The sequence below is a fragment of the Anarrhichthys ocellatus genome, unplaced genomic scaffold, assembly GCF_004355925.1.
Source record: "Anarrhichthys ocellatus isolate YVR2014 unplaced genomic scaffold, GSC_Weel_1.0 scaffold2, whole genome shotgun sequence".
In the NCBI taxonomy this organism is placed as follows: domain Eukaryota; kingdom Metazoa; phylum Chordata; class Actinopteri; order Perciformes; family Anarhichadidae; genus Anarrhichthys; species Anarrhichthys ocellatus.
This window is the reverse complement of record NW_022280032.1, coordinates 13,251,949-13,279,760: the sequence shown is the minus strand read 5'-3', so window position 1 is coordinate 13,279,760 and position 27,812 is coordinate 13,251,949. Positions and strand designations below refer to the sequence as shown.

General features: G+C 43.6%; 2 protein-coding genes across 9 annotated transcripts in view; one reads left to right on the top strand and one right to left on the bottom strand.

The window, feature by feature from the left end:
* Window positions 1-6: 6 nt before the first annotated feature.
* Window positions 7-23,807, bottom strand: LOC116390774 (serine/threonine-protein kinase WNK1-like). Of its 4 annotated transcripts, none has more exons than XM_031860813.1 (29): window positions 23,534-23,807; window positions 20,517-21,768; window positions 14,642-14,814; window positions 14,316-14,536; window positions 12,551-12,708; window positions 11,376-11,464; window positions 11,060-11,279; window positions 10,868-10,969; window positions 10,295-10,679; window positions 10,009-10,166; window positions 9,705-9,788; window positions 9,316-9,351; window positions 8,794-8,901; window positions 8,497-8,595; window positions 7,087-7,163; window positions 6,847-7,009; window positions 6,643-6,759; window positions 6,224-6,337; window positions 6,086-6,134; window positions 5,818-5,955; window positions 4,587-5,560; window positions 4,414-4,488; window positions 4,194-4,304; window positions 3,762-4,083; window positions 3,033-3,210; window positions 2,722-2,921; window positions 2,393-2,569; window positions 2,088-2,305; window positions 7-1,930 (listed from the first exon to the last, which is right to left on the bottom strand). In XM_031860813.1, exons 2-29 carry the CDS (start codon window positions 21,300-21,302, stop codon window positions 1,559-1,561), a joined length of 5,904 nt encoding a protein of 1,967 aa, XP_031716673.1. In that variant the 5' UTR covers window positions 21,303-21,768; window positions 23,534-23,807; the 3' UTR covers window positions 7-1,558. The 4 variants fall into 4 exon arrangements, with proteins under 4 accessions (XP_031716673.1, XP_031716682.1, XP_031716691.1 ...); XM_031860822.1 differs by lacking the exon at window positions 23,534-23,807 and adding an exon at window positions 22,750-23,527; XM_031860831.1 differs by lacking the exon at window positions 9,316-9,351.
* Window positions 23,808-25,170: 1,363 nt separating this feature from the next.
* Window positions 25,171-27,812, top strand: part of LOC116392223 (ELKS/Rab6-interacting/CAST family member 1) — a 17,288-nt gene continuing 14,646 nt past the window's right edge. For all 5 annotated transcript variants that reach the window (XR_004213323.1, XM_031863473.1, XM_031863463.1 and 2 more), the window contains exons 1-3: window positions 25,171-25,354; window positions 26,506-27,270; window positions 27,419-27,607. Coding sequence is in view for 4 of the 5 variants with exons in the window: in XM_031863473.1 (XP_031719333.1) it covers window positions 26,722-27,270; window positions 27,419-27,607 (738 nt within the window). In the remaining variant the exon portion in view is untranslated. The remainder of the gene's footprint in view (window positions 25,355-26,505; window positions 27,271-27,418; window positions 27,608-27,812) is intronic.

Sequence of the window (27,812 nt, the reverse complement as noted above, 5' to 3'; positions counted from 1 at the left end):
GGCAGGGCAGTCAGAGAGAAGAGCTTAATAAACAACAGGATTACTCCTGCGCGGTGAGTAGGATTACCATCAACAACCCTGCAATTGCACTTTTTATATTCCTTTAACTACATGTTTAACAACCTTTAATAATAATTACAGTGAAACATCAAAATCTGATGGCTGAATACAGGTCCATAAGGAACATTTGTTTTATTAAATATACGCATACAAAAACAGACCACAGAAAGAAAGAAGCCCAAACACTAGTGATTTGAGAGGTGACTGCGAGATGTCATGAGCGGAGATATTTAACGGGACTTCACTAACGACCTGTTCATCCGTGTACTGTGCACCACCCGTGTAAACAACTGGGACTGAAACCTTCTATAAATACTATTGCAATAAACCAGAGTTAATGTTCTACGATATCGAGCAGATTTTGAATAAGTTATTTCACGTGTCAATTTGGGTTTCTTATTTCACTGTTGCGAGGAGAAAAAAAAAAAAAAAAAAGAGTCACAGCAGCATCACCTCTTAAATGTCACACTGTGAATGGTGGTCAACACCAGGACAATGCTCTTGGATGTGGCAAATCCACCGGTTTACATATCACAAGTGAAGAATAACTGTATGGATGGACAACTCAAATTACAATGTCACCAGACTCACAGGGACATAAATATGCAGAACATGGAATCATAACCCCGTGAAGAAATATCTATGTACAAAGTCAATGTTTAAATGTGTTTGGGGATTAAGGCCACAGGTACAAGGGACAGTTTATCTACTCTTTGCCATTATTGCATTTGACTCGATAGGTAGCGGTTGGGATGTATTCGTACTGCAAACCTATCCTTTACACGCCCGCCTAACTTACCAAGTCTTTCTTCTCCCAACTCAACCAGTCACACTTTGCTAATCCGTCTGAGACAAGCTAACTGTCCCTCTGTTATTTACCACTTTCTGTTCACCCCCCCCCCCCTCACTCACTCTCTGAGACTCACTTTACCACCATCCCAAGTCACTTAACCAGGTTCATGTTTTTTCAAGTGCGTGTGCACACGCACACACACACACACACGTGTGTGCGTGCATTAGTTCAACCGTCTTCGGTCCCAGCAGGGCAGGACTAGTAAGGATGTGAACCCCTCCTATCTTCTCTTCAAAAGGAATGACGACGTTGCAACGTCTGCTCTCAAAAGACATCTTTGGCTGCTGTTGGTTAAGCCTTCGGGTCATTACATCACCAGACACGACCGACTCGTCACAGCTTGATTCCACAGTCACTGGCCGGCTAAGTGTGAGACTCTTGTGCTGTGGATGTGTATTGCACTCTACCTCCAATTGCCGGACAGATTTCGTTCTGCCTCAGAGGACGTGAACCACACAGGTCAACTCTATTACAGAAAGAAAGAAAAAAACAAACAAACACATAATAATAACAGTAGAAAGAAAAATAAAGCACAATATCCAGCCAGTTTACCAGCCGACTGCAAAGAGAGCTAGTGGTTCTCGTTCAACAACTGTCTGCCCTGTTTGGTCCTCCGTCTAAGCGTGGACTAGGGCTACAACTGGGCTACGTGGGCTTCAGGTTGGACCCTCCGGGGATGACTGAACTCTGGGTGGCTGGTGTGGTTCCCATGTGGTAGCCTGAGGCCGTTGTAGGCGGCTGGTACTGCGTTATTGGCTGTGCGGGGTTGAGCATGCTGACCTGGCATGCGCCTGTGGGGCCTGCCCACTGAGGAGCACTGTATGGGGCCGAGGAATATCCAAACCCCTGTGCAACCGGGCCCAGGGAGCCTTTACGGGGCCCCAAAGGGACAGAGGGATTGGCTGGGTTGGGGAGATGAGTCGACGCGGCGGATGCGGTGCTAGAAGGCGTGGGGAGTGTCGGGCAGAGGAAGCCTGGTGCTGAGAATTTACGGCCCATGTTGGCTGGAGGGATAACCTGCAACAGTGGGAAAAAGTAGGTGTTACTACTGAATATGCAGGATTTTGCAAAACTATTGTGGGAATCTCGCAACTGGACATTTTGAGAAAGTGTGAATCACTACAACCTCGAGTGGTCCTTGAGCAGTTTTTAAAAGAAAGCACTGAATGCCTACATCATGTCCCAGCGGCGCTGCTGCTCCAGTTTTAGGTCCTCTCTTGCACTGGGAGAAGCTGATGGCATCCCTGGCCCAGTTATCCACCAGCTGGTGCAGGTCATCGGTGAAGGTACCCTTGCCCTTCTGTGTGTGGGAGGGAGGAGGTCCAGTGGCCTGGGTCAAAGAAGTAGAGTGGTTCTGGCCCGAACCGTTTGCGGAGCTTGTCCCACTTGATCCTGGTAAACAAGAATGGAGGTGAGAAAACAAATTCAAGGAATGAATGCACTAAGCCCACTGTGACTAAACGAAGTGCCGGCACATACCTGTGGAGCAACTACTGAGGCTGGGCATGGATGGAGAGGATCGAAGCTGCTTTACGGAGGACATGTTAACTGCTTGTGATGCCTCTGATGCGGTTTCTGAGGCCTCTGTTGATGAGCGTGAACTTTGCTTTGGAGGAGACTCTAAACCATGAAGACTCTGAGCTGAGGCTGGGGATCCTAAGCATAGGAGCACAAGACACAATGGCGTGTAAACATCTACCTCGGAACATATAACTTTAACTGCTTCAGCAATGGACTGCAGCACTGACATCAAAGAGAGGTATTCATTTTAACTTGAGAGCCAAAACAAGCCAATTCACCGTCCTTACCCGAGTGTTTGGGACTGGGTTGTCCACTACCGCGGGCAGATTTGTGGCTTTTGCTTTTGCTTTTGAGCCTTCGTCGACCTCCGGCCATTGCCACAGCAGGGGAGAAGACAGTAGAAGGGGGAGGTTTTCCCATCCGCGTGAACAGGGCCTCTATCTCATCTTTCTGACGAGTCTGCAATGTCTGGATCTCCATCATATGTCTGCGAGCGTGATGAGACATACAGTCATGTTACAATATTGCCATATAGCTGTGAAGTAACACTCATAAGAGGAAATGAAGTGTGAAATAGGATTGTGAACACGTGGCATACCTTTCTCTGAGACGGCTAATTTCTTTCTGCAAAGCCTCGTCCTCGGTCTCAGAGTCGTCGTCATTGTCACTGCTGTAATGGGTGTGCGCATTATGGGGATCAGACGCTGAGGATGAGGGCCCATTCTGCATACTGGAGCCATGTGATGGACTGGAGCCTGCTGCTGGAGCTGGAGTCACTGAGGGACATTATACACATAAGGTGTTAGAGATACAAGGTTACCTTCGGACCGTGTGATTTAAAAACATTAAACATCTATAATCTTTGCATAAGAAGAAGAAAGTCTTTGTTTTATGCATATGTACCGACTACTTCCAAGGATTATCTTCCGATATGGTTATAACGTCAAGCTCAGTAGCTTGATCAGTCGACTGAATTTGCAAAAAGCTATCAAAGCTCTAAATAATATTTTCCACTGCAGCCTCTGGCAACACGATCATTTAAAAATAGTGGAAGAGGCAACGATGCCTCCACACAGAGCATGGCTTTCCATAAAGAAATCTCATTATACAGATTACATCACGACCACTTATCAAAAGGATAGCTGTGATAATGTGATGATCCATTTTTAAAAACACTTATGTTTCACTTAGCCTGCTCAGTTACAGAGAAGGCAGTGAAAACACTGAAGTGTGAAGCATCAGTTGTGTACGGTGCTCAGTGTAGCATGTTAATAGTCATATGTATCAAAGCTAGCTTAATTTGCTGAACTTTGAACCCGGTACGTGCCTGTGACGGAAAAGCGGCCCACTTTAGAGCCAGTGGTTGGCCCAGATGTGGTGTTGGTGCCCGTGGACACTTGGAAGCGCCCGATAGTGGTCGGCTGACAAGCGGGACCAGCAGAGAGAGAGGAGGCTCCATTTATAGTGTCAGTCTCACAAACTCCTTTGGACAGAGAGGATGAACGGTGGAGGGTATTCTCTGGACTTGAGGGGGAGGAGGAGGAAGAGGAGGAGGAAGAACAGGTAGAAGACGGCGTGATTGAAGAAGACGAAACGATGCTCGAGGGACCTGGAACGCTGCTGGACTCGCCATCGGTAGCAACAGACACCTGGAACAGAGGGGAAGAACATGTTAATGAACTAAGAACGAGGTGTAAGAGATGTAGCTGTTCTAGACTGAATTAACCAGATACATTTTAAACTGCGACTTAAAACTTACTTGGAAACGTCCCAGAGTGAAACCCGCTGCTGGAGGCTGGACTCCCTGAACCGTCTCTGGGCTCAGAGCTCTCCTCAGCTGGGCGTCCAAGTTACCCAGGGGTTGCTGTGACTGTGGAGTCACACAAACGGTATATGAGGAACAATCCACAGTTGTGCATATGTATATCTACACTATTTGTTAAAACCCGAAAAAAAAGTAGTAAAGCAGGGAGTATCACCTGATTTGGTCCAGGAAATGGGGGCACAAGCTCAGAGGGAGGTGTAGCAGCTTGATCAAAACCAGTAGGTAAAGTCTAAAAATAGAACAAAGATGAAGTCAAGTCAAAATATGATTAGAGCAATTAACGGCATTTTTTGGGATTTTTTCTTGCATGCTGCAGTTGTCACTAACCTGTGCCCTGGGCTTAGTTGGAGGTGTCTGTCCTGCCGGGGTAAGACCCTGTCCTGGGGTGGTGGTCGGGCCCAGGACTGCCTGCACCCCGGTAGTGAGGGGAAGGTTAGATGGGGGCACCAGCGCAGCTCCGGGTGGAGGAGAAGAAGTGCCAGTGGGAGGAGAAGAAGTGCCCGTGTTCTGATCCAGTGATGCAGAGGTAGAGCTCTGATCTTTAAACAGGGACCGTAGCTTCTTATCTAGAGCCTTGATATCGTCTCTGCCGGCAGTCTTGTTCGGGAGCTCCGCCCCCTCGGACTCCACTGGCTGTGGTTGGACCTGGCTCTGACTGGGTAACGAGGTGGGAAGAGGGGTCTGAGCAGAAATGGGGACAGGCTGAGCCTGGGTTGTGTGCTGTGGTGGATGGACGGACGAATTCACAGGCTGCTGCTCTGAAGCAGGGCCAGTGCTGGTGCCAGTGCTACTGGATGCAACACTAACAACAGAAGAGACAGAGACAGAACTACCGCTCAGCTGAGGCCCGGGTACTGCGGGGACGGAGGTCTGCACTGAAATGCTGGAAGCTGTGGGTGGGATGTTGGCAGCTGGTGAAAGCTGTGAGGGGGCTGTTTCATGGGATGACTGAGGAGGGGGACTGGGATCACTGGTGGCAGGAGCTGGAGTTTGGGACTGAGTAGATGTAGGTGGAGGGGAAACCCTCCCAGTTGAGGGAGGTGGTGAGGATGCTGCGGTAGATGCGACGCCGGGAAAAGTAATGCTAGCAGTGGAAGCTACGGCTTCTGGAGGAGCCAACATATTGTTGGAGTTTGGGCCGAGTCCAGCCTCCGTGGCCAGGACAGGGCCTGGTTCCTGCTCAGTCGCAGGGATATCAATGGTGCTGCTTCTCTCTACACGCGCCTGCTTCATTTTACTGAAAGCCTGCTGGAGAGTCTCAGATGGAGCAGACAGAGAAAGGCCCAGGGGCATAGCAGGAGCTAGACAAACGTAAAGAAAAGGAAGTTATTCTACAATGTAAATATGATTATTTTGAGCATCTTCAAAGAATATGAGACACAATAACAGTTTATAATACGAAATGACCATCAAAAACTTTCAGAGTGGTATTACAAGAAAATACAGGCCGGGCTAGTTAGTTAGCATGCTCAATTCCATTGATAAATGTATTACTTTGAGAAACCAAACAGTGGGAAGAGTTTAATTCCACTGGGAATAAAATTAACTTTTCTTTCACCTGGCTCATCTCCAAAGGAGGTATTAGCAAAAGAACCGCCAAAGAACTGGTCTCTAAGACGAGACTCTGGCACTGGGCTGACTATGAACCTCCGTCCTGCTGAATGCACCACCTGCGCTGTAGTGCTGGGGGAAATGCCTGAGAGAGAGAGAGAGAGAGAGAGAGAGAGAGAGAGAGAGAGAGAGAGAACGATGTGAGACAGGAGTTGGACTTCATACAAATCAATAAGTGGACTGGAGCGCTGTATTTCTGGCCAACGTTTGTTTACCTGGCAGCATGGGAACAGACAGCGCAGGCTGTTGTTGGTGATCACTCATCTGCAAAGAGACGAACATACAAAAAGGTATGTGGTAACGTCGTCAGGTTCATGATGGGTATGATGAGCGGATGTGTAGTAAATAAATACCTGAGGAAAGCCTTCCTTCAGGCCCTCTCCTTTCTCATCAGCCATTTCTATGACTTCACGGACCTGCTCGATGAAGGACTCACGCTCACTTTCCAAGATGAATTCACTCTCAACCTAAAACAGGAAGCAAAAGAAGTGAAACACAAGTTTAAATCTATAAACTGTTCTTCTTTTGAGGCCAAAACTCTTTCAAATGTACAAAACAAAGTTGGTGTCTGAATTACACACCACTGTTAAATAGTCATTATTAAAGGAATCGACACTGTGTGAGCTCTTTGCTCTCGTTTTCCGCTACAGTCGATTGTCAGTCAGTTGTCAACTCAATGGGATTTTGTTACTGTTAGCCATGCAACAGTTTATACTCTATGAATATGTAGTGTGTATATTATTGTAACAAACAGCTGCAGAAGCACTATTACCATGATCTGTGCAATTTCCTCTGGATTATCACCATCGAGATCAAATTTGAAGGTCACCATCTTCCTGTTATGCGTTTCCAGCTGACATTCTGCGACTCTGTCTCCCACATTAGAGATCTGCAGAACATCCGTTCATGTTAAAACAGTTCAGAGACAAAGGGCTTTAAGACGGAACGTGAATGAAGTCATCGCTTCGATACATACACTGAGAACATTGAGCTTGGCCTTCGTGGTCTTCTCGTGGCGGGAGCGGCTGCGTACAGATCTCCTCTGGTGACGTTTCATCGAGCGGCCCTCGTGGCGACCTCCCGATGTAGAGCCTCCATCATTGCCGTCGCTAAGACCTGAAGCTGCATCCGACAGGCAGCTGAAGGAGAAATGGACCCGTGAGAGAGAGGTCTGACACACTGTGGGGCTGCTTTTTAAAAATAAACTCCTTCTTACGTTTCTACAGACGGCGGCACCAGCACAGACGATCCTGGCGGCTCCGCTGGTGCTGACTGAGGGGCACTCGCAGGGGCCTAAAATACAGACAACCTTCAGAAAGCAAGCACTCAATGTCTAAAGAACATCTCAAAATGGAAAGTCCCATTGTTTGAGCATTACTCTTTTGAAATGGTAGAACACTAGAGATGCATTAGTTGGTCGCCGGTCACCAACCATCAACCTGCAGGTCAGTCATAGCAGACAGTAAAGCCACACAAACATGCGTCATTGCCCATGATAGGCTGCGGAGGAACAACCGTAAAAACATTTCAAACAGCTCACTTAATCGCAGTGAACAGCGTGGAGCGAATGTTAACAAGCGAGGTTCAAGCGAGATACGTGAATGAGTAAAGCTGATGAAAGGAGATGTTTCACAGCAATCTTAATAGATATTAGAGAGGGAACCTGTTTAACTTCCTAAGTGTTTAAATAAATAATCAATAAATGATTTTATAACCAATTGAGTTATTAGTTTTATGCAAATAACCACTATAGATCTAGATGATCTATAGTGGTTATTTGCATAAAACTAATAACTCAATTGCCTTTACAATTCATTTAAGATGACCAACTACAGTAGAGGAATGATATAAACCAGAGCATCCACCAGATGGCGCTGTGTAACCTGGTGAAACTGGTCTCTGGGTAAAACAAGTGAAGCTGTTATTCAGCTCACAGGCAGAGTGTAAACATTGTGGTGTAATGGAGTTTTCATTTCCTTCAGAGTGTGGTCATTTATCTCTGCTGTGCTTATTTGGATATTAGTCACGTTCATACAGGGAATTGCTGTTTTATCATGTCCAGCTCCAGCCTTGTGGGTTGTTACCATACTGTGACTTTCGCATCTGTGATAAAATGTCTTATTTCTTACTTCCTACTTCCTTCTCCCTTCTCATTATTACATACACAGATCTATTGAGGGTAGTGCTTTCATGGAGGATTAAAGCTCAGAGTAAACCCGTAAGCTGTTTTTAGAACAGAAGGATATGTATGCTCTGTGTAACACGGTATAGATCTAAGTGTGAGGACAGCTCTTCTATCAGACCAAAAAGATATGAAATGGTTTCATAAAGGCAACAGTTGCAAAAACAATCACTGTTCCATGTTTTAGTAGATATTTTGGTCCGTGGTCGGGTAAATATGGCTGAAAAAAAAGCACTCCCTCACTTCCTAACAACTGCCCTCCTTATAATACATTTTACACAAATCATTATGTGTTTATATTATTCAGCATAAATCCATTAAAATAATATGTAAAATGTGTGGCTAAACACACTTTAAAGAACAGGAACTGTGTAAGGAGAACCAAAGACTGGACACCTGACCCACAAACACCAATCAATACAAGTGTTGCGCTCTGTAGAGTACCTGCAGAGCAGAGAGGCATGAGGCCTGATAGAGGAAGTATAGGTGCTCTGCGTTGAGTGGAGGTGACAGGATAGGAGGACTTGGATCATTGGCCCAAGACTAAGAATCATGCAGGAATGAGCAGCATGCAGAAAGGAAGAGCGGAAGAAAAGAAGAAACAGCCACGGTAATGATGACAGATGTGTGTCCAGAGGAAGGAAAAAGAACATTTAGTATAAACACAAAGATAAAAATAGAAAGCATGAAATGCTTACTTTAGTATGGTGAAGATCAAATAAATGTGTGTGTGTGTGTCACCTGTAGCTGAGCTCCAGTCTGCTGTGGTAGAGCGGTGCTGCTCTCTGGCTGAGGCTGCTGTTGGGGGGGAGACGACTGCGAGGACATCATCACTTGCTGGGTGGGATTCTGTGAGAACAGAAGGGATAAAGAATACAGATATAATATACAAAAGATGACACACAGTCATAGTAAGCATCTTGGTGACTTATGACGTTTTACTTTGGCTCTATTCCAAACCCATGCACAACATAGCTGCATTACTCGGAGCATTCATCTATTTGACATGACACGTCAGTGAACGTCTCTACGGTGTATTTTAGAGACATGTAACGTGTGTCATTCCACACTGCACATGCAAGTTTTTGAAAACTATTTGACGTCATATTTTTGTCTGGAACTCAATCATTTTTCCATTTACTATGATTAAGTCCAAACTTATCAAACATCTGCGAAAATGTCAACGACATGTTTACTTTGTTTCACAGAAAGGCTGTGGGTGTATTTACAAGTGCTAAAAGGAAAACGGGACATTTGATCTACCTGAGGGGGAAGCATTGGTTGGTAGTAAACTCCGTACTATAAGAAACAAAACATAACAGAGGGTAAGAGGAGGAAACGTGGAATGAAAATATAACGATACTGGAAAACTCGGGATTCACAAAACTGTGCTGCCTTCAAAGCAGCCACCTGACGCAGTTAATACAAGCTTCATGTTACCTCTGAAAAAAATGGTGTTTTTGCTGACCTAGAGTGGTTGAAGTTCACATTTGTTGCAGTGATACTGAAGTGTACTGAAGGTGTGTTCAGTACAACCTGACACTATTAGGTTTGTTGTCAGGTGCAACAGATCTGAAACTTTGAACCACAGTTTAACCAACTGTTGTGAAGTTGCTCCTTGATGACATAAGGACATGCAGTGCAGCGTGTACCTGTGCAGGTGCCACTGGAACAGACTGGCTGCTGGGTGCAACAGGAACAGCTTGAGGCTGGACACCTTGCATCTGGGGCTGAACCTTAAGCACCAGAGATAGAAAACAACAGCTCGTGGTGAAAATGAGGCAAAGAAGAAAGTAAACACTTAGATGATCACATTCAAAGACCAATAGGTCAAAGAGCACATGTGGATCAAAGGAAATGTAGTCTGTACGCTTAAAAACGTGATCCAATTATATACTTAAGTCACCTGATTCTCTTCAACATATAAGATGATGTCCTATTTTCCACTTGACTCACCACTGAGAGCTGCTGCTGTTGCGTTTGGTCATTTTGTGCCTGTGGGAGTGAACCCTGGGGCTGAAGGTGCTGACTGGGAGGGGAGCTGTAGGGTATTCCAGACTGAGGAGGCTGGACCTCTGGACGGATGGTGGAACCTGGTAGTTTGTCTCCCATGGCTGTATCGAGTGGACAAGAAGTTAAATTTCGGAAAATACTCAAACGCTCATCTTCAAAAATCAAATCATTCCATTATCGTTCAGAGGGCTGTAGGTGTATTTGGCTAACAGTCATCTTTGACACACACCTCCTCCAGAGTGCTGTAGTTGTTGGTGTTGGTCGGTCTCAGGCTCCTCTGACTCCGGCTGGATGGTGGCCACACTCTGACCCTGAACTGGGACCGGGACTTGCCCAGTTGACTGAGGGATGAAAGGAATGCCTTGTGCCATGCCGGCCAGTTGGGTTGATTGAGGAGCGTTATAGAGAGAGCTCTGAAGGCTCTGCTGAGATGCAGGTTGGGTAGACATATGCGTGCCGTGTTGGCTCGGTTGTGGAGGGACATAAGGACCAGGCTGTGCCACCGGCTGGGGCTGAGGCACCTCCGTGATTGGCTGTTGGCCTGGTTGCTGTGCTGGAGGTAACTGACTCTGCTGTTCTTCTTCTAGCCTTCTCTTCTCCTGATCTTCTCGGACCTTCAAGACAGTCGGCAGCAAATGTATTAAAATCCCTCAAGAGAGCACTGACAACATCTAAAACATCACAGCACAGGTACAGACAGCCTGTGACACACCATCATGACTAAGATAAGAATTCACACAAAGCACTTAAGCAAATAATAAAGATAAATACATTAGATGCACTATGGTGAGCGTGGACCTACCTTCTGCCGCTGTGCTCTCTTGCGATTGATTAAAGACACTCTGTCCTTTATGGCCTTTGCAATGGTCTTGTGGTCTCCATCGCACACATAACCAGACTCAACCTAAAGCACAAAGACATGGTGTACAATTCAATACATTTACTTTTTGTTGCACTGTTAAAAAGACTGATTAAACTAAAATGTTAAATTCACCATTTCCTGAGCCACGTCCTCCGGGACATCTTTCTTGAGGTCAAAAGAAAACTCAATAGCTTCGTTGTCTTTGTACTTCCCCTTGAGTTTCTTGACATCCTCAATTCGCAGCCACAGCTTAATAGCCTCCATCTCTCCATCGTCTTCTTCTGCCAACTCCACACGCACCCCTGTGTCCTCCTGGAAGAAGGCATGGTTCAGAAGGTCCTTGATCGAGTACCTAAAGAGAGGGAGACAAGTCGTGAGCAAATGTACGTTTTCCTGGAGAGACCTAGACTACCCTGAACCCATTACATGTGCTCATGAGTTAAGAGACCTCTCGTCCTTGTTCTGACGAATACATCCCTCGATGATCTCCTTCACTTCAGGAATGGCCACCTTGTCGAAGCTGCCCGGCTTCACCCCCTAAAGGAAACACAGAACCCTGAATGAGAATGGTTCCACTTCTCATACCACCCGTTTGTTTATTACCCTGTGTTCTTCTTCAGCTCAGAGTCTCTACATTAGCACCACAAAACCATTTCTCACATACCAGATGACTGGGATCTTTAAACTAACTTCCTCTTTCAATTGTTTTTGGGAATATATTTCAAAAGTATGAAGAGGACCGGGTTGCTTCTGAGAAAGTATGTTAATGTCATATAATGGGTAGGGAATGGCATGCTTTCTACCGGGGGGCATTTAAAAATTGCGTAATGTCAGGTGATGGGGGAAAATAAGCCATAAGGCATAAGTCAGGTGAGGATAGCTGATGAGAGTCGATAACTTAAAAGAAGAACAACAGGAAACAGCATGGTGCCACGGGGACATGGAGGGCTGGCTGAACAGCTGAGCTGAATGAAGGAACAGGAAGAACGACACTACCTAAATGTAGCCTCAACAACACTTTGTTTCTCAACTAATTCAACGGTGTTTGATGCTCTGCAGTGCAGTATGAGCCATGTGTGGCTTATAACTTGGCAGTAGAAACTTCCTCTGTTAAGTCATGTGGCAATAACTTCAGTATTTCAGTAAATGATAAACTAAGGGTAAAGGTAAAGCTTTCAAAGCCTATTTCGTAAACACTGGGAACAGGTTCAACCTCTTTATCTGTGAGACTTTTACAATTGCAAGAGCATGCATCACATCAGTGACTTTCGTTTAACTTATTTAAAAAAATAAGCAAGCACTAACTGTAAGAATACAACTTAAAATGGGTGTTTTTTTCTCCTATGACAGTTATAGTCTTTCCGTCATCAGAGGACTGAACCATTAGCCGTTAGTGAAATAGCTGAACTGGGCAATAGGAAACAATCTGGGAGATACAGGAATGCAATGAACTCAGGAGGTGAAATACAACAGTAGAAGATAGAAATGTGATGTACGCTTGATAAAGAGGTGTCAGCAGGAACATAATATCATTCCAGAATGGGACACTAGCCTTCTTGGCACATAGGAAGAGGTGAAGGCAAGGCAGAGGGGGTGACATGGAGTGTTGAAAAAAAGACTTACGCTGGTAACTCTGCGGTAGATCTGTGCAGCGTTCTGGCACTCTGAGTAAGGGTACTCTGAGGTGGCCATCTCCAGCATGCACATTCCAAAGGCATACACATCCACTGACTCGTCGTACTTCTCCTCATACATCTCAGGCGCCATGAACTCAGGGGTACCTTAAATCAAAACAACTATTCAGAACTCTGGAACTCCCTTACTGATCGAGTGGGCTTCTCACAACCCATTGCCCCTCTGCTCCTCTAACCCGTGAGGGGTTGAGGAAGAGGAGGACGAGAGGAGTGACCAGCCTGTTGACATCTCCCGGAGCAGAACCTGTGAGGTGAAAGTTGGAAGAGAGAAGAAAAAAAAAGAAAAAAGGGGGAGGAAAGTAAAAAAAGAGACAGAAAACAAAAAAGGAGGGAGAGGCTGGGCTCAGTTAGAATGCAGAGAAGAAAGCACGCGTTTGTCTGTGTAAGACCGTCACATGTGGTGATGTAAGGCAGTGACTGAGGGAGCCAATGTGCACAACACACTTGTTAGCCAAATGAACGGTATTTGCAATTGCCAAAGGAGGGTTAACCGGGACCGAATAGTGGGATTTTTCAAAGGGACGTCAATGATATCTGCAAGAGAAATAGGACTAGCTATGGAAATAACTTTTGTCAAGACCTTACCGTACAACCACATTGTCTTTTAGAGAACACTCACCTTTCGAAGTGTGACTTACCATTTCTTCTTAAACTGCAGGAGGAAACTGTTATAGTCAAGGCTGAGAGAAGCAGGTCCCATAGCTAGCTACTGTGCTCAGCAGTGTGTCTTTGCACATCGGCCTTGTTCTATTCGTTGATCATTTTACATTTAATTCTCAGGTCTTACACAGAAAAACTGGTTATTTGAATGTAATTGTTTTTGATATTGATGTGTGTTACAGCACACTGTCACACTTACCAGGCCCATTAAAGTTCATACTTACTCAATGACCAGCAGTACCCTATTCATTCCAAACAGCAGAATGGGGCACAGCTGAGGCTAGAGCCTACATTTTAAAAACATACCCAAGAATGTGAAAGTAAAAGAAAATAAATAAAAGAAAACAAACAAAAAACAAAAGGCAAAGGGCTGACAGAGAGAAAGTGGGCAGAGCTTCCTGGACACAAAGATGGATCAAAAAGATTCTGCGGCCCTGCAATATTTTAAAAGACAGTAAGAGACAAACACTAGAAAAAAAAAATAAACCTGTTGAGGCAAACCCATAGAAAGAGATGTTAAATATTATAGATATAACTGGCAAACAGACCACATATTTCCAAACCACAGAACAAAGACCAGTCTAAGACAGAAGCAAAGGCCATACCTTAGCAATGGCCAGGTCAGCCTGAAAGAAGGCATGAAAACTATTATAATAAAGATATTAATAGTTAACAATAGGAGAAATGTTAGGCGCTACTTACATTCAGTAGGTGCCTGGAAAAAAACCTCTTTTGTTTTTTTCGAGAAACATCGAACAGAAATATTCTGTACAATGACCAAACTGTGCGAGTGTAAAGAGAGAAAGCCTTGTGGTTATCTGCATAAGATCACCACAGGATTTGGCCTCCTGTGGTTTGAGAGACAGCTGAAACGCTGTGGTCTGTTTTTGAACCACGTCGTCAGAAAAACAAACCAAAAGGAAGATACCCTCTTTAAACACCATCATTTTCAAAACACACATGATACGACCTTAGAAAAGGTACTGCCCCACAGCAGGAGGGACCAGAGGGTAGAAATGACTTCGGAGTCGTACCTATAACACTCTTTGCAAACGACGCTCGCTTGAGCGTGGCCAGTCCCAAGTCTCCGATCTTGACGGATCCTGTTGGGCCTGTGATGAAAATATTGTCGCACTTAAGGTCCCTGTGGATGATGGGGGGAGCCCGAGTATGAAGGAAGTGGAGCCCTTTGAGGATCTGTCTACACCAGCTTCGCAGCACTTTAATTTTCATCACCTTGAACCGTTTCAGATATCTACAAGAGAATAGATCATCATTTTCACAGGAACACAGATATAACGATGTATGTATGTAGTTCTGTAGTAATGCGTTTTTTAGTTCTGGCTCGTTGGAGACTCACGTTTTGAGTGTGCCAGAAGTCATGAGTTCAGTGACCAGAACAATGCACTTCCTGCCTTTTGAGGGTCCCTCCCAGGAGTCGTAAAAGCGGACAATGTTGGGATGCTGTAGTCCCTTTAACATCCCTGCTTCCTCCTTGAAGCGCTGCCGCTCTGTTTTTGACAGCTTACGATCCTGCAGGAGACAAAAAGGAAATACTTAAAGATGTCACACATCCCAGAGGGCAGCACTATTAGAAATACACATCGATTGATGACTATTTTTAACAATGCATTAATGACAAAAACAGCAATGTGTAACTATCTGGCACCGTCAATACCAATGCCAAGTAAAGATGCATTTCTAACCCGATGCCAGTTAGCACCTGATTTTGCCAATCCATAAGAAAAGCATTTTAAGTCTACAGTCAACTTGATATTCCAGGTTTGAAACAGGAAACCGAAAAGATTCAAACGGAGTGAAATGCCTTTCAAAGTTGAACTGAAAGGTGATGCAATTTGTACAAAAGTCATACAGTTGGGGGCATTAGGCTGTGGCCGTGTTTTCTCTGGCAAACTACTGTGAACCAAATTAAATTTGTCTAGCTTTGTCCTAGATACCAAGAAAACCAAATCAATAAAAGAGCCACAGCATGACAGAGAATCAGAGCAGACTATGATTCCAAAGAAACCAAATCAAATCTTTCCTGTTAAACCTTTTCATAATTCAACACAAGCGACACCCACCACACTCTAGAGTTGGGTTAAGCAGGTTTGTGGAAAAATAAATAAATGATCACAATAACCAGAAGACAATATATATACATACACATCACTGTGTGTTAAAATAAAATAAATCAGGAATGTGTACAACCACCCTTCCCAAGTTTAATGAGTGATTCCTGTTATGACCTACATTTTACAGCATGATTATAGAGCAGCAAGCCCATGCATGTTAAACAAGCTCAGTGAAACCCTGCAACCGAAAACCCCCTCCCCCTTTAAACCCCTCAGGACATGGCCACAGGCCAGGCGGTCCAGTAAATTCAGCACATTTGTGAGTGAAGACTTGACTTTGTGTGTCAGCAAGAGATAGAAAAAAAACTGACATCACAAAAAAACATAAATGAAATTGCTCCTCCTTTGTGACGGGTATTTTGGAGGTTGGAGGTTGCAACATAGCTCAGACAAAATGAGAAGCTAAAGGGAAACATATGTTAACAATTACAAACAAGGGAGGACAATGAATCAGGGAGCAATGTCAGCAAACAGAAGGTGAGCACTGGAGGCTCCACCGTGCACTTAGACCAACTGACCTACTTTCCAGAGTATTTATCTGTTGGTGCAGTGGTTCCCCCTCTTTCATGTGCCATGCAGAGTTCCTAGCCGAGGGTCAGCAGCAACCAACCCAACCACGGTATTAATGCCAGCAATTTCACTGGAGGCAAACTGCCCCATGGATGACTCATTTTAAGACAAACGTACAAGTCCAAATCATGAACTGGTGAAAACACGGACGTCGGGTCTGAAGAGTGGTTGTGAAGCTCAAAGCGGATGGCACCGGTGGGGCATCTTGGCAGTGACAACACAGCCTAATTCTAAAAATGGGCAAAGCGGTGGATCAGTGGTGGAGCTGAGGCGGGCCTTGATGAAGGGCCTGTATAAACCTTCCAGGAATTTACGATCTTGTAATCATAAGACACACATCCTACTCTCTTTGACTGTCACTTGAAAGAGTTCTTTGGCCTGTGCCAGTCTGGTATCTCCAGGTATCCTGATCAGAGAAGGCCAAAAATAAAAGGCAAATGCAAAAATTATCTTTTGGGCCCATTTGCTTGACTGACGGGTGTCTCTCCCTAGCAGCTGAGGTTAGTGTGCCTTGCTTACCCCACCCCAGCCCCAATTAGTCTCACCCGTTCTTGACAAAATTCAATAATCTAGCTTGAGAAACTCACTAAGATGGTATGAATTTGTAAAACCTCACACCAGGCCAGGCCTTAAAGCATTACCATCAACATATTTCAGGTGCCTTCACAGATTCTGCCTCCATATTTTCTCGACTCTCAGTCGACAGTATCGTCATAATCTACATACCATTTTGAGGGAGAGGCTTTAAATGTCTATGAATCAGGAAACCTGAACTGGCTGGCACTCAGAGGACAGCAGCAGCTGCAGCTGAATCACAGCAGCATCAGAGAGCAGGCATGAGTCAGCTCACTAAATAGCTGCGTTGCCACCACTGCCTGCAACATCAGAACCGTCAGCTGTGAAAAAACTGCTGAACACGATGAAGCAAGAGAAAGCGTGCACGGTGAAGACAAAGTAGAGCAAATGTTTATGTAACATAATTTCATAGAAATAGAAAAACAGTTTTAACAGATCTTAAAAAAGGTGCAATGTGTAACATGTAGCCAGCTTTACATGAGCCGGGTCAGTTAACTTTCTGAATGTCTTCATTTTGACTTGTGTTTCGTATTTTCTATGAAGCAATGTGATTTTGTATGCATTGACCATGTCATGTTATAACACTATCAAAAGAATACCGCTATTAAAATTGTGTCAATAATTTCCACTTAGATTGCAAAGCCCTAATGCTATCTGAACAACTCCATAACTCAATGTGAATCACATCTAGTGCCAGGTAACTACAGTATCGCCAAGCAGAACAAAAAAAAAAAAAAAAAAAAAAAAAAAAAAAAGAAGAAGCTTCTAGGCATCATAAATAAATCAACAATCCCAAAAATAGATTGTGAAAAAAGCCTGTGATCATGCCAAGGGCTGGCTCTGTCAGGTCCCTGCTCTGAGGGTGACACTGAGGGCTAGATGAAGCCTTCCGGATAACGTTGGTTGAGATCTGGGTAACAGCTGATGGGCCTGAAAGCCAACAATCTAATGTTAAACAGTTGCAAGCTAAATGTGACTTAGTCATGGCACTAAGTGCAGTATGACTCTTTATGATGTTTTTAGTGTTCCCGTGACATCGTGACACATGGTAGTGAGGTCAAAGATCACTGTGACCGTCAGTCAAACTGTCAGCAGACAATGTGATGCATACAAGCCATTTCACAATCTGCCAGGATGACTATTCATCTCATCTGAATGTGGTAGGAAAGAAAACTAGCCTTCCACTTCAAATACAGCAAAAGAAAGAGGGTCCAAAAATATAGCACGTCACTCCCAGCGGATGCTCCCGCAGGTTCTACAGGACGAGTGGGGTTTTACTCCACATCTTTCAATGTTTGGCTTCAGCCAGTGCTGGAGAGGAAGGAGGTGGGAATGCAGCGAATGGGAGATGACATGTTTTGAAAATGGATGAGTGAGCAAGAAAGGGGAAGCTGCTAAATATATTCCATTTCTTTCCCTCGGCTTCCTCTCTGTGGTGACCTACTTATTGTTCAGACACGTCTGCAACGTGAGATCCAAAACAAATGGGTGGGTGAAAAGAAAGACGCCTAGAAATTCTTTGACAATTGTGGACAGATGGCTTTCCAGACTGAATTCAAACTTTACATTCGAAAGCTTCTAGCCACGATTGAGGCAATGTTGATTGGTTGGTCAATTAGTCCGATACAGTAGTGAAATATCTCTCACTACTGTAGAACCTGATATGAAATTCGGTACCAATTCTCGTCATGACCACCATACCAATTACAGCAACATATTTAGGGGAGATTAAAGGATTTCATGAATGAAAACCTGTCAGACGTGTTGCATTAGCATACAGGCAACGGTTCTGCTGTTGCTTCCACCTGACACCAAAATCACAGTGAACTAATGAGCGGTCAGAATGATCACTTTCTGCATCACTGATTGTGGCATCAAGAGAAAACAAAATAAGCAAATTAACTGGCTGAGCCCTTAATCATTCCTTGAACAGTGCAATCTTAACATTTGTTCTGATGGAATTTGCTTTTTAGGAGGATGATTGCATTTTTCCTAAAACCAAAGTAGAAAGGTGTCATAATACTTCCATTACTGTCAAAATCTTCAAAGAGGGAATGGCTGTAATTAAATCAATGTAGTTAAAACTACAGAAAATACAGATAATATTATATTTTTCACATTACTTTCCACTAAATATACCCGTGGGATACACGGGGGAATGTAACACTGGCACTTGAGTGATCATGGGACAGCTTTAACAACCATGTGAGAGGGGATTTCAGCTTCTTATGTGTAGCTGAACAGTTTCTAGGACTGAAACGCCAGTTGACAGAGGAACCAAAGGGAATGAGAGGATCAGGTTACATGTTCAAATTTCACAACTGACCACGTGCATAAAACAAAGCCGCTTCTCAATCAACTGTAAAGCATTTCTACAAATCCCCTCTTTGCACTGGATCGGTCCAAATAGATCCTACACCAAGTTCAAGTGAGCCTCAAAAAAGAGGCAGTTACACCTCGTCAATATGGGAAAATCACACGATCAAGACGGCTACATTTTGGTTTCAAAATTAGTCTGCCAATGTTCTTTCAATCAATCAATCAACACACAATCAATAATCTCTTACGTAACCTGGCTCTGGTAACCTGTGAGGTTCATTTATCATTACTTATGGCCCCAAACACTAAAAACTCAATAGCATTAAGGTGCAGCGTTCATCTCACATTTGTATCACATATCTTTAAATATAAATATGGAACAATGTGAGGAAGTTAAAAGGGCAGTGGGTGGACTTATAGTTTAGCAGCAGGCCTTGGCAGGCCAGCCTGCTGCACATCACACAGGAGATTCCTCTGTCAGGAATGTGACCCATTTTACATTCACACAAGCATCCAGAGCAGGAACGCACTGAGCATGCGCCTGATTTGGTCTGTGTGAGGGGGGGGGAGGGGCGCGTGTCTGTAATCTTCACATTGTTCTGAAACCAGTGTGCATGTGTTGCTATGGTCGTATGTGAGGCCTCTCATGACGGGGTGAAAACGTGACGCATGAATGAGGTCAAATGTTGCTGCCTTAGCTGGACAGACAGTCAAGCTACCATTTCTTCTCAAGCATTTGTAGGGAAATAACTAACTGCTGGTCAGCAGTTTAAAAGCAAAATGAGGAATTCTTTAGTACAGGAAACACTGTATTTAGATATACTAAAAATCAAACGGGTTCAATAATTAACTCAACTATATTAAGGCTCACAGAAATATTTAAGACAAGATAGAAACCTGGTCATATTTTTAAAAAAAAGTGTACGTCAATTATTACTAATATTGCTGCATTTAGCACAGGAAAAACAAAATCTATTCTCTAATGGCATTTTTACTCTAATGGAGTTTTACTGATGACAGTTTAGATATGCTACATCTTTAAAATGTGTTAAAAATAAATTGTATATAAACTGAACATGGAGATTACTTCTGACCAACTTTGCACACTAGAGGTGCAATGAAACAAAGTCGTACCCTGAATCTAGTCCAAGGTCATTTCCTGCATTGGGCATTATTTAGCTATATTATCAAAACATTAACCGTACAAGCTTTGATAAGTTCTGGTAATTTGCCAATGTCTTAAGGTGAAGCTAACCATTTTTACTTGAGACATTTAGTCTTAAGTGCGGTCAAGCCAACCAGTATGGACCGAGCTGGACTGAGCTGCACCAAAAAAAAAAAAAAGAAGCTCAACGGGGAAATGGGAAGTTTTTTGCTATGTTTTGCTGACAAATGCAAAGCAACCAAAAGGGAAATGCTAGCCATGTATTTCAGAGAAGAAATGAGCTCAGGTAACAGTTTGAAAGTAAATTGCTTTGGCTCTACCACACCATGCATAAGCCTGACAAAAACAAACTAAACAATAGGGATGATGACACTTGCACTGGGAATATAACACTACAGGTGATTCAATTAAAGAACATTCAAACTGATTTAAAGTAAGTAATAAGAATAATGGTTATTCCAATTTCATACCTGCAGCTCACACCAAGCCACCTCGACTGTGGTCTCGGTGTCCAAGCCTTTGTAGACAGTCTTGAAGGAGCCACGTCCAATTTCTATATCAAACTTCAGGAAACGCCCATCTGGAGATGTTCCCACTGCTTTGGTCTCAGCCTCTTCAATGTCGTCCTGCACTTTTTTCTCAGCTTCTCGCTGCTCTGCCTCTGCTCGTGCCTTGGCAGAGTCCTTATCTTCTTCCTCCCCCTCTCCTTCATGATGTACTTTCACTTCAGTGGTGCTTTCAGGTTCTGTTCGACTTGGCAATTCTGTTCCTAAGCCTGGTGCGGAGAGGGATGCTATCACCTCTCCATCACAGGTATCTTTTACAATGGCAGGCTCCTGCTCTAAAGGCACTACATCCACCTTGGCTGTTTCTTTTCTCTGTTCTCCTCCTCCAATATGAGCAGACTCTTGATTTTGAGCTAAACTTGGTTCAGCCCGCGGCAAACGAGCAGCAGGAGCAGCCAGTTGCCGCTGGGGGACGGCTTCTCGTTGCTGAACCCGTTGCGGTGCAGGGATGGGGATCTTGCTGGGTAAAGGGAGGGCCAATGCTGTAGCATTAGAATCACTGATGACACTGCGGCGCAAGAATCGGTGTTCAGGGTTACATCGATCACGCTCCATGGTGTGATGCCGACGTCTCACTTCTGTCGGCCGGCTCTCACTGACCATTGAATCTGAACCAGAACTGGGGCCATTTCCGCTCTTCTGGGGGGGAGCCAGGAACTTCACCATTTTGTCGTCTGGCTTTTCCGACATCCCACCACCCACACTAAGCGTAAGGGGGTACACTAACTGAAAAATTAAATTAAGGAGACTTCCATGTCTGCCATATAGGCTTGTATTAGCAGTATCGATCTGTCCTTTAAAAAGAAAAAAAAAAGATAGAAAGTCTTACAACTTCTATCTCCAGCTGTCTTTTTGTATTAATCAAAGACGGTCTTTATATATGTAGTGGAGAGATTGGGGGTGCAGGATGGGAGGTGTTCTCTTGTAAATGGTAAAAGAGAAAACACCAGAGCAGAACACAGAGTGCCGATGTTGATACACAAGTCTCTTTAAGTCCACACCATCCATCCTGTAAGACACAGGGTGCAGCTTCTATCAAGCATAAGGAATCACTGGTGAGGAAGAAACATGCACAGCCGACAAAAGGCACCAATCTTCCTACTGTAGGCGGAGGCAAGACGGCCAGACACTCGGAATGTGCTCCAGTCGTGTTTCACTGCAAGACAAAAAAAAGGAAAAGAAGCTACTTGTCACGTTTTTAAAAGTAACCAACATTATGTAAAATGTCAACAAGATCAGTAAGAGACAAGCCTAAGTGTTCACAAGTAGAATTTACAGTATACATAAAGTTAGATAACATTGCTTTCATTGGAAGCACAGCTGACAGAAACTACATATCTAGTGCAGAGTACAGCACCAATCATTTGATCATTTTGTGATTCACTTTTGATAAACTAAGAAGTCTTTCTTTGAGGTTACCCACCTCTGATAAGAATTGCCTTCATGCCCAGGGACAGACAATATAGGCATATGATTGCATTCACATTGGCTTCAATGCAGGTACTAACAGGCAATTTTACTATATATTACAGCTATGCCGAATTGGTATAGCATTCCATTTTATAGTGCGCATTAAGTGTTTATCTAAATTATAAATAACACATAAGTATGTTATGTGGCACAAATTCCAAATGCATTCCACAGCTCTTTAGAATGACACACTAACCTCTCAGTGCCTCACAGTTAAGACCAGAAGTAACTAATTAAGCACAGCTGATAGCTGATTATTTCTCAATCAACAAGACACCGCATATACAGTTAATCATGAGGTTAGTGAATATTGTCTGAATATCTAATATTAAGTACATTGTTAAAATCGTCAATCTAAACTCAACGTCAAAGATGCACAAAGATATAAACCTACAAACATCTACAGTTAAACTCTGGATGCATAAGATCGGTGCGATGTAGCTTTGTTGTTTTCTTTATATTGTGTTTTTGTCAATTGCAGGCACGCAATGACTATCTTAATGCTTATTAGTCATCTATAACCTACCATGGTTGCAGCCATTACCAGGGTAGGCAACCACAATGTCAGAACATCAATGATAGCAACAACATTGCCATGAATGAGAGAATCAACGGCGCAATTTAATTAAAATATTGTGTTATTCAACGTAAGCCTCGTCTTACGTACCTATTTCTTCACCGCCTTATAAGTGATACCACATCCATTTGAAATGGAAACACCGAGCATACAAAGCGAGGAGGAGCGACGGCTCTTTGTTAGCTCGCTAACAAGCCTAGCTAACACAGAGCTAGTTAGCTGCGTTAGCTAATCTTTAACCAATGTTAACCAGCGATGGACGGTTTACACGTCATGCCTCTCTCAAATGTATTCCGCCCCGTTGTTAGCTATTAAGCTCAACGTTACACTTATTTTAACGCAAGTTCGTTGTAATTGTTAGCAATTAAAACTAGCGTTTACTCTATATTTACAAGTTTACCGTAGACAGGCCTAGTTTCCCCCGTATGAATAACATTACGAGCGGTGCTAGCACACCGGATATGTGTGACGCCGGTTGGAAATCTATCTAGGCTTTGACAAATAGCGCCACACTGCTACCCAGCTAGCTAGCTAGCGTTAGCTACCCAGCCTAGCTAACGTTAGCTAGCTGGCCTTGCTGATGGCCTAACAAGCTAGACTCACCTCCTGGTTGTCTCCATTCAATGTAATGCTATCTGACGCGTTAATAACGCCGGCGCTTAGTTTGTTGTTACTTTATAAATGGTACTCTTATTAGCTGGTTCACGGCGACCATTTGAAGCAGTGTGGTACACCTTCTATGTGACATTTGTGCCCTATTTTACAACGTTGTGCTCACTGATGTCCATTGGCTTGTCTGGCTGTGCTAACAGTTAGCAACATAGCTGTTAGCCCTTCACGAGCTAGCTATGCCGGGTGGCAGACAGCGACCTACCTCAATATCGGATCCACAACACGCAACTGATGGTCATCGGCGATGAAACCGTCCTCACAGCGTTAATCCATCTTCACATATATAAAGCAGAACACGTGTACACTATCCTTAAATGTCAGGCAGATAAATTACTCTTTAGTGAATGTAAAAGTTGAGATTTGTGTGCTCACTTTCAAGCGGCGCAGTTGCTACATATTGACGAAGAAACGGGTTTTTTTTCGAAAGCGCCTGCGCCGGTGACTAATGACCTCATAACCATAACACACAGGCTGAAGCTCCTTCATGGTATCACTTCTGTATCTGGCTTCCTTATGACGATGGAGCTATGCATACGTAAATTCAAACCTCAAGTCATTTATAGATCATTTCAAAAAAAAACACTGATTCTACATTTCATTACGCATATTCACAATTATTTTATATGAATTAATTAAAATCATTTTGGGATGTGTTCATTTAAGATATCAATTGGAATCAAAATACCCACCACAAAATATTTGACAAAATATGTTTAATTTTAATTGTTATTGTTATTTAATTGTTAATTGTTATTTTGAATATAAAGACGCTTAATGTTTTTTTTTATAATTTACAAATGCCTTGTTTTCTGAAAAAAACCATTTACTTCCAGCAACATAATACAATTAAATGTTATCATATAATTTGAAAATAACACCAATCTATTGTTTTATTCAATCTAGTATTATGTTTTATTTTATTGTATTTATTTACTATGTTTGAATGCACCTTCCATTTATACAGTTTAACACTTCTGCTGTGAAAATTAGAAAACAGAAACAACATTATTAGCTGAAACCCTGTTAATACATTATAGGAATATTAAAACACAGACCAGGACGTTTGTAAGCCTAGAAATCTGCTGCTCTTCTTTCAGATTACAATTGACTGGGAAAAAAATAAGACATTTTATTATGTCATGATGAATGGCTAATATACTACCTAAGCACAATGTTATACATACAAATTACTCAAATTTGTTTTTCAGATTTTTGTGGGGGAAAAAACAATCAGACAGACCATTATGTTTTTTTGTAGCAACCATTTCGGAAATACAATTTTCCTCCAAGTAAGCACTGCCCCCTGTTGGTATTTGTTGACCAAACATGCCATATGAATCTCTTTTTATGTGATTTCACACAAATGAAAAGCTCAATGTCTAATCATTGATATTGTATTGTAACAATTCTAACAATTATTCTGTCTGTATTTATAATAGTTATTTACTTATTTAATATTCTTTACTGTTTATTACTTATTTATAATACTTGTTTTGATCTTGTTTTTACTAAGTCTCTTGTTTGCACTATCCACTATGCTGCTGTGACCCTGTAAATGTCCCCACTGCGGGACTAATAAAGGATTATCTGATCTTAACTTATCTTATTTTTAATATCAGATATAGATATTCCAAATAGTGGTAAACTGCATTTATATCGCTGCCTGTTCACTGAATTAAAACACTCTAGAGTTGTCTCATCGCATCCATGCAGAGCTACAGTGTATATCGACAGGTCTGCTCTCTGCTGCTCTCCACGTTCACCCACCGTGCACCTCGTGACCGCGCCTTTAAAATTCAAGCGTGGCGAGGGGAGACGGTCGTGAACGCGCACAGAAGGCTTGACGTCACTGAGGCGCCCTGGCTCTCCAGAGCCGCTCGTACTGCTGGCAAAGAAGATGGGAAAATCAGATAGCCATCAAACGAGTGATTAACATAAAATGACGGGTTTGTTCTGCCGCTTTTCTGACTGACTGAGGATTCAGTATTGACACCGATTTGAGCTCCACCGGACCACGAGAGAGGTAGTTTGTTTGGGGAGGTTTTCATCACGGGCTATTGTGTTAGCGAGGAACAAATAGAGGTCCCGGGTTGACCACATAGATCGGATGGACTAGCCTATGTTACGGGAAAGCTAACGATAAACGTATGTGCATTTCATAGTCTATCTATTTCCTTCATACTAACGAGACTCGCAGCTCGGTATGTCAAGCTACGATTGAAGAAAATCGCAGCTTAAAATGAAAAGCCGTTCCGTTAAGTTTGAGTAGAACACGGTGTGATGTGGGTGTAGACCTGTACCGCGTCGGTAGGATTGTGCAAAATGCTTTAATTTAATCCAGCGTGTCACACCGCATCTAATGAACCTATCATTAGATACCTAGCCATGTATTTGACGGGCTATTGTTTCTATTTGCATTGAGTTTTACGAGCAGGAAGATATTTTCCCCTCACAATGTCCACCATGGACAATCCCCTGTTCCCTCCCTTGCTAACGGTAGTTTTAATCCATAGCGTCAGCACATACGGAAAAACAAACAGTTGGAGCTTCGAGATGTATTGCGCAGACAGCATATATAGGAACTAATTGTACGTGTCAAGCAAACCACAACGATTGAAGGGATAACTCGTAGTTGAAGGTATAAATGTCAGCCTGTACTGTTAGCCGGTGTGTTAAGGTAACGTTAGCGGCTACAAGGCCACGCAGACGTTACTCTGTTACACTGTGGAGGAGACTCAGTGAAAAACTAAATATGAAACGGACCATCAACTAGAATAATCGGATACCATTCCGTACACAAAGCCTCCTGGAGTCTCGTAATGTTATATATTACCAGCTGTTTGACTCAAATTGTCCGCCAAGGCTGACGGACTGTGATATAATAGCGATATAGCATTCAACTTAAATCAGTGGCTCCAAACATACATCTGTACACATCTGTACACATCTCCATACATGTATATATATTTGGATAGAGACTCCTTTAATGACTCCCAGAGAGGATCATAGACTGGGTGTTAGAATATAGGGTGCCTTTGATGCTGACTCAGCTGGCGTTGATACTACTTTGTCAAATTTACAAACATTTGGTTGTCTTATTATTAACTTATAACGGATGCTTTATGTATGCTATCGCCAGGCAATTTATAGGGAACAACTGTGTTTTCTTTGCAGATCGGTGTATAATTAAGAGGAAAGTCCGTCGGCGTCGTCTGTCCCTGAAAGTGGAGAGCATCAGACCTCTACGTTATCATGAACATTGTGCCCACCGTCTCCAGTTGAAGCAGGACCACCACCACATAGTCACACAGCAACACATTTACCAAGAATATATACAGATAAGTCACACTTCAGTTTTGCTGTCGGCTCCATTCTTCTATTTAGCAGAAGATGTACGGTAGTGCCCGCTCTGTTGGCAGAGGGGATGCCAACCATAGTGGAGGTAGAGATGGAGGCGCTCCCGGCACTCAGGGATCGGGCCGTTCCCCTCGTCTCCCCCGCTCTCCTCGAATGGGACACCGTCGCACCAACAGCACCGGAGGCAACGGAGGAGGAGGTCCTGGCGGATCAGGAGGCAAAACCCTTTCCATGGAGAACATCCAGTCCCTCAACGCGGCGTATGCCACCTCGGGACCAATGTACCTGAGTGATAATGAGGTTGCCTTGGCAGGTGACCACATTCCCAAAAGTGGTGGGACGATGACGACCATGGGGAGACAGAGGGTGACGTACGGGTCGAGGGGCAGTAGCAGTGGAGTTGTGGCTGCTAGCACCCCCAACATCTCCACCTCAGTGCCTGGCAATTCTGTGCTGCAAGCAGTCATGATGGCAGGCGATGCTCTAGCTTTTGGGGACCACCACATGGCCTCCACTGTGCCCCACTCTCTCAGGCAGGCCAGAGATAACACCATCCTGGACCTGCAGGCCCAACTGAAAGAGGTATTTAGCTTCTTTTTTTTCTCTCCATGTTTGCAGATGTTCTCGATCAAGGATTTGAGAATTTATTTTTTATAAGAGGTTGACTTGCTAGGTTCAACGGACAACATGTACAGTATTCATGTGGTATTTCTTTACCCTGCTGTCTCAGATTCTGCGGGAGAATGAGATGCTGCGGCGAGAGGTGGAAGTTAAGGAGAGCAAGCTCAGCTCCTCCATGAATTCTATCAAGACCTTCTGGAGCCCAGAGTTAAAAAAGGAGCGAGCTCTCAGGAAAGATGAGGTTTCCAAGATCACTGTCTGGAAGGAGCAGTACCGCGTGATTCAAGATGAAGCACAGGTGAGTGGCCCCTTTTATTTATTTAAATAGAAAGAATAGATGTTTTCCCTAAAAATTCCAGTTTCTGATATCAAGTCATTATTGTCAATCTAAATGGAGACATCAACCAGCTTGGCTCAGACATGTTTGACTGGAGAAAATGCATTTCATCCTGTGTGTGTGTGTGTGTGTGTGTGTGTGTGTGTGTGTGTGTGTGTGTGTGTGT

Bases quoted from the DNA above. Each gene is read 5' to 3' on its own strand.
- LOC116390774 (XM_031860813.1), bottom strand. From the start codon at position 21,302: ATGTCGGAAAAGCCAGACGACAAAATGGTGAAGTTCCTGGCTCCCCCC. The intron at 14,815-20,516 runs GTATGAAATTGG...TGTCTCCTGCAG, and splicing joins TGGCTTGGTGTGAGCTGCAG to GATCGTAAGCTGTCAAAAAC. The intron at 5,956-6,085 runs GTAAACAAACGT...TCTCTCTCTCAG, and splicing joins GTCTGTTCCCATGCTGCCAG to GCATTTCCCCCAGCACTACA.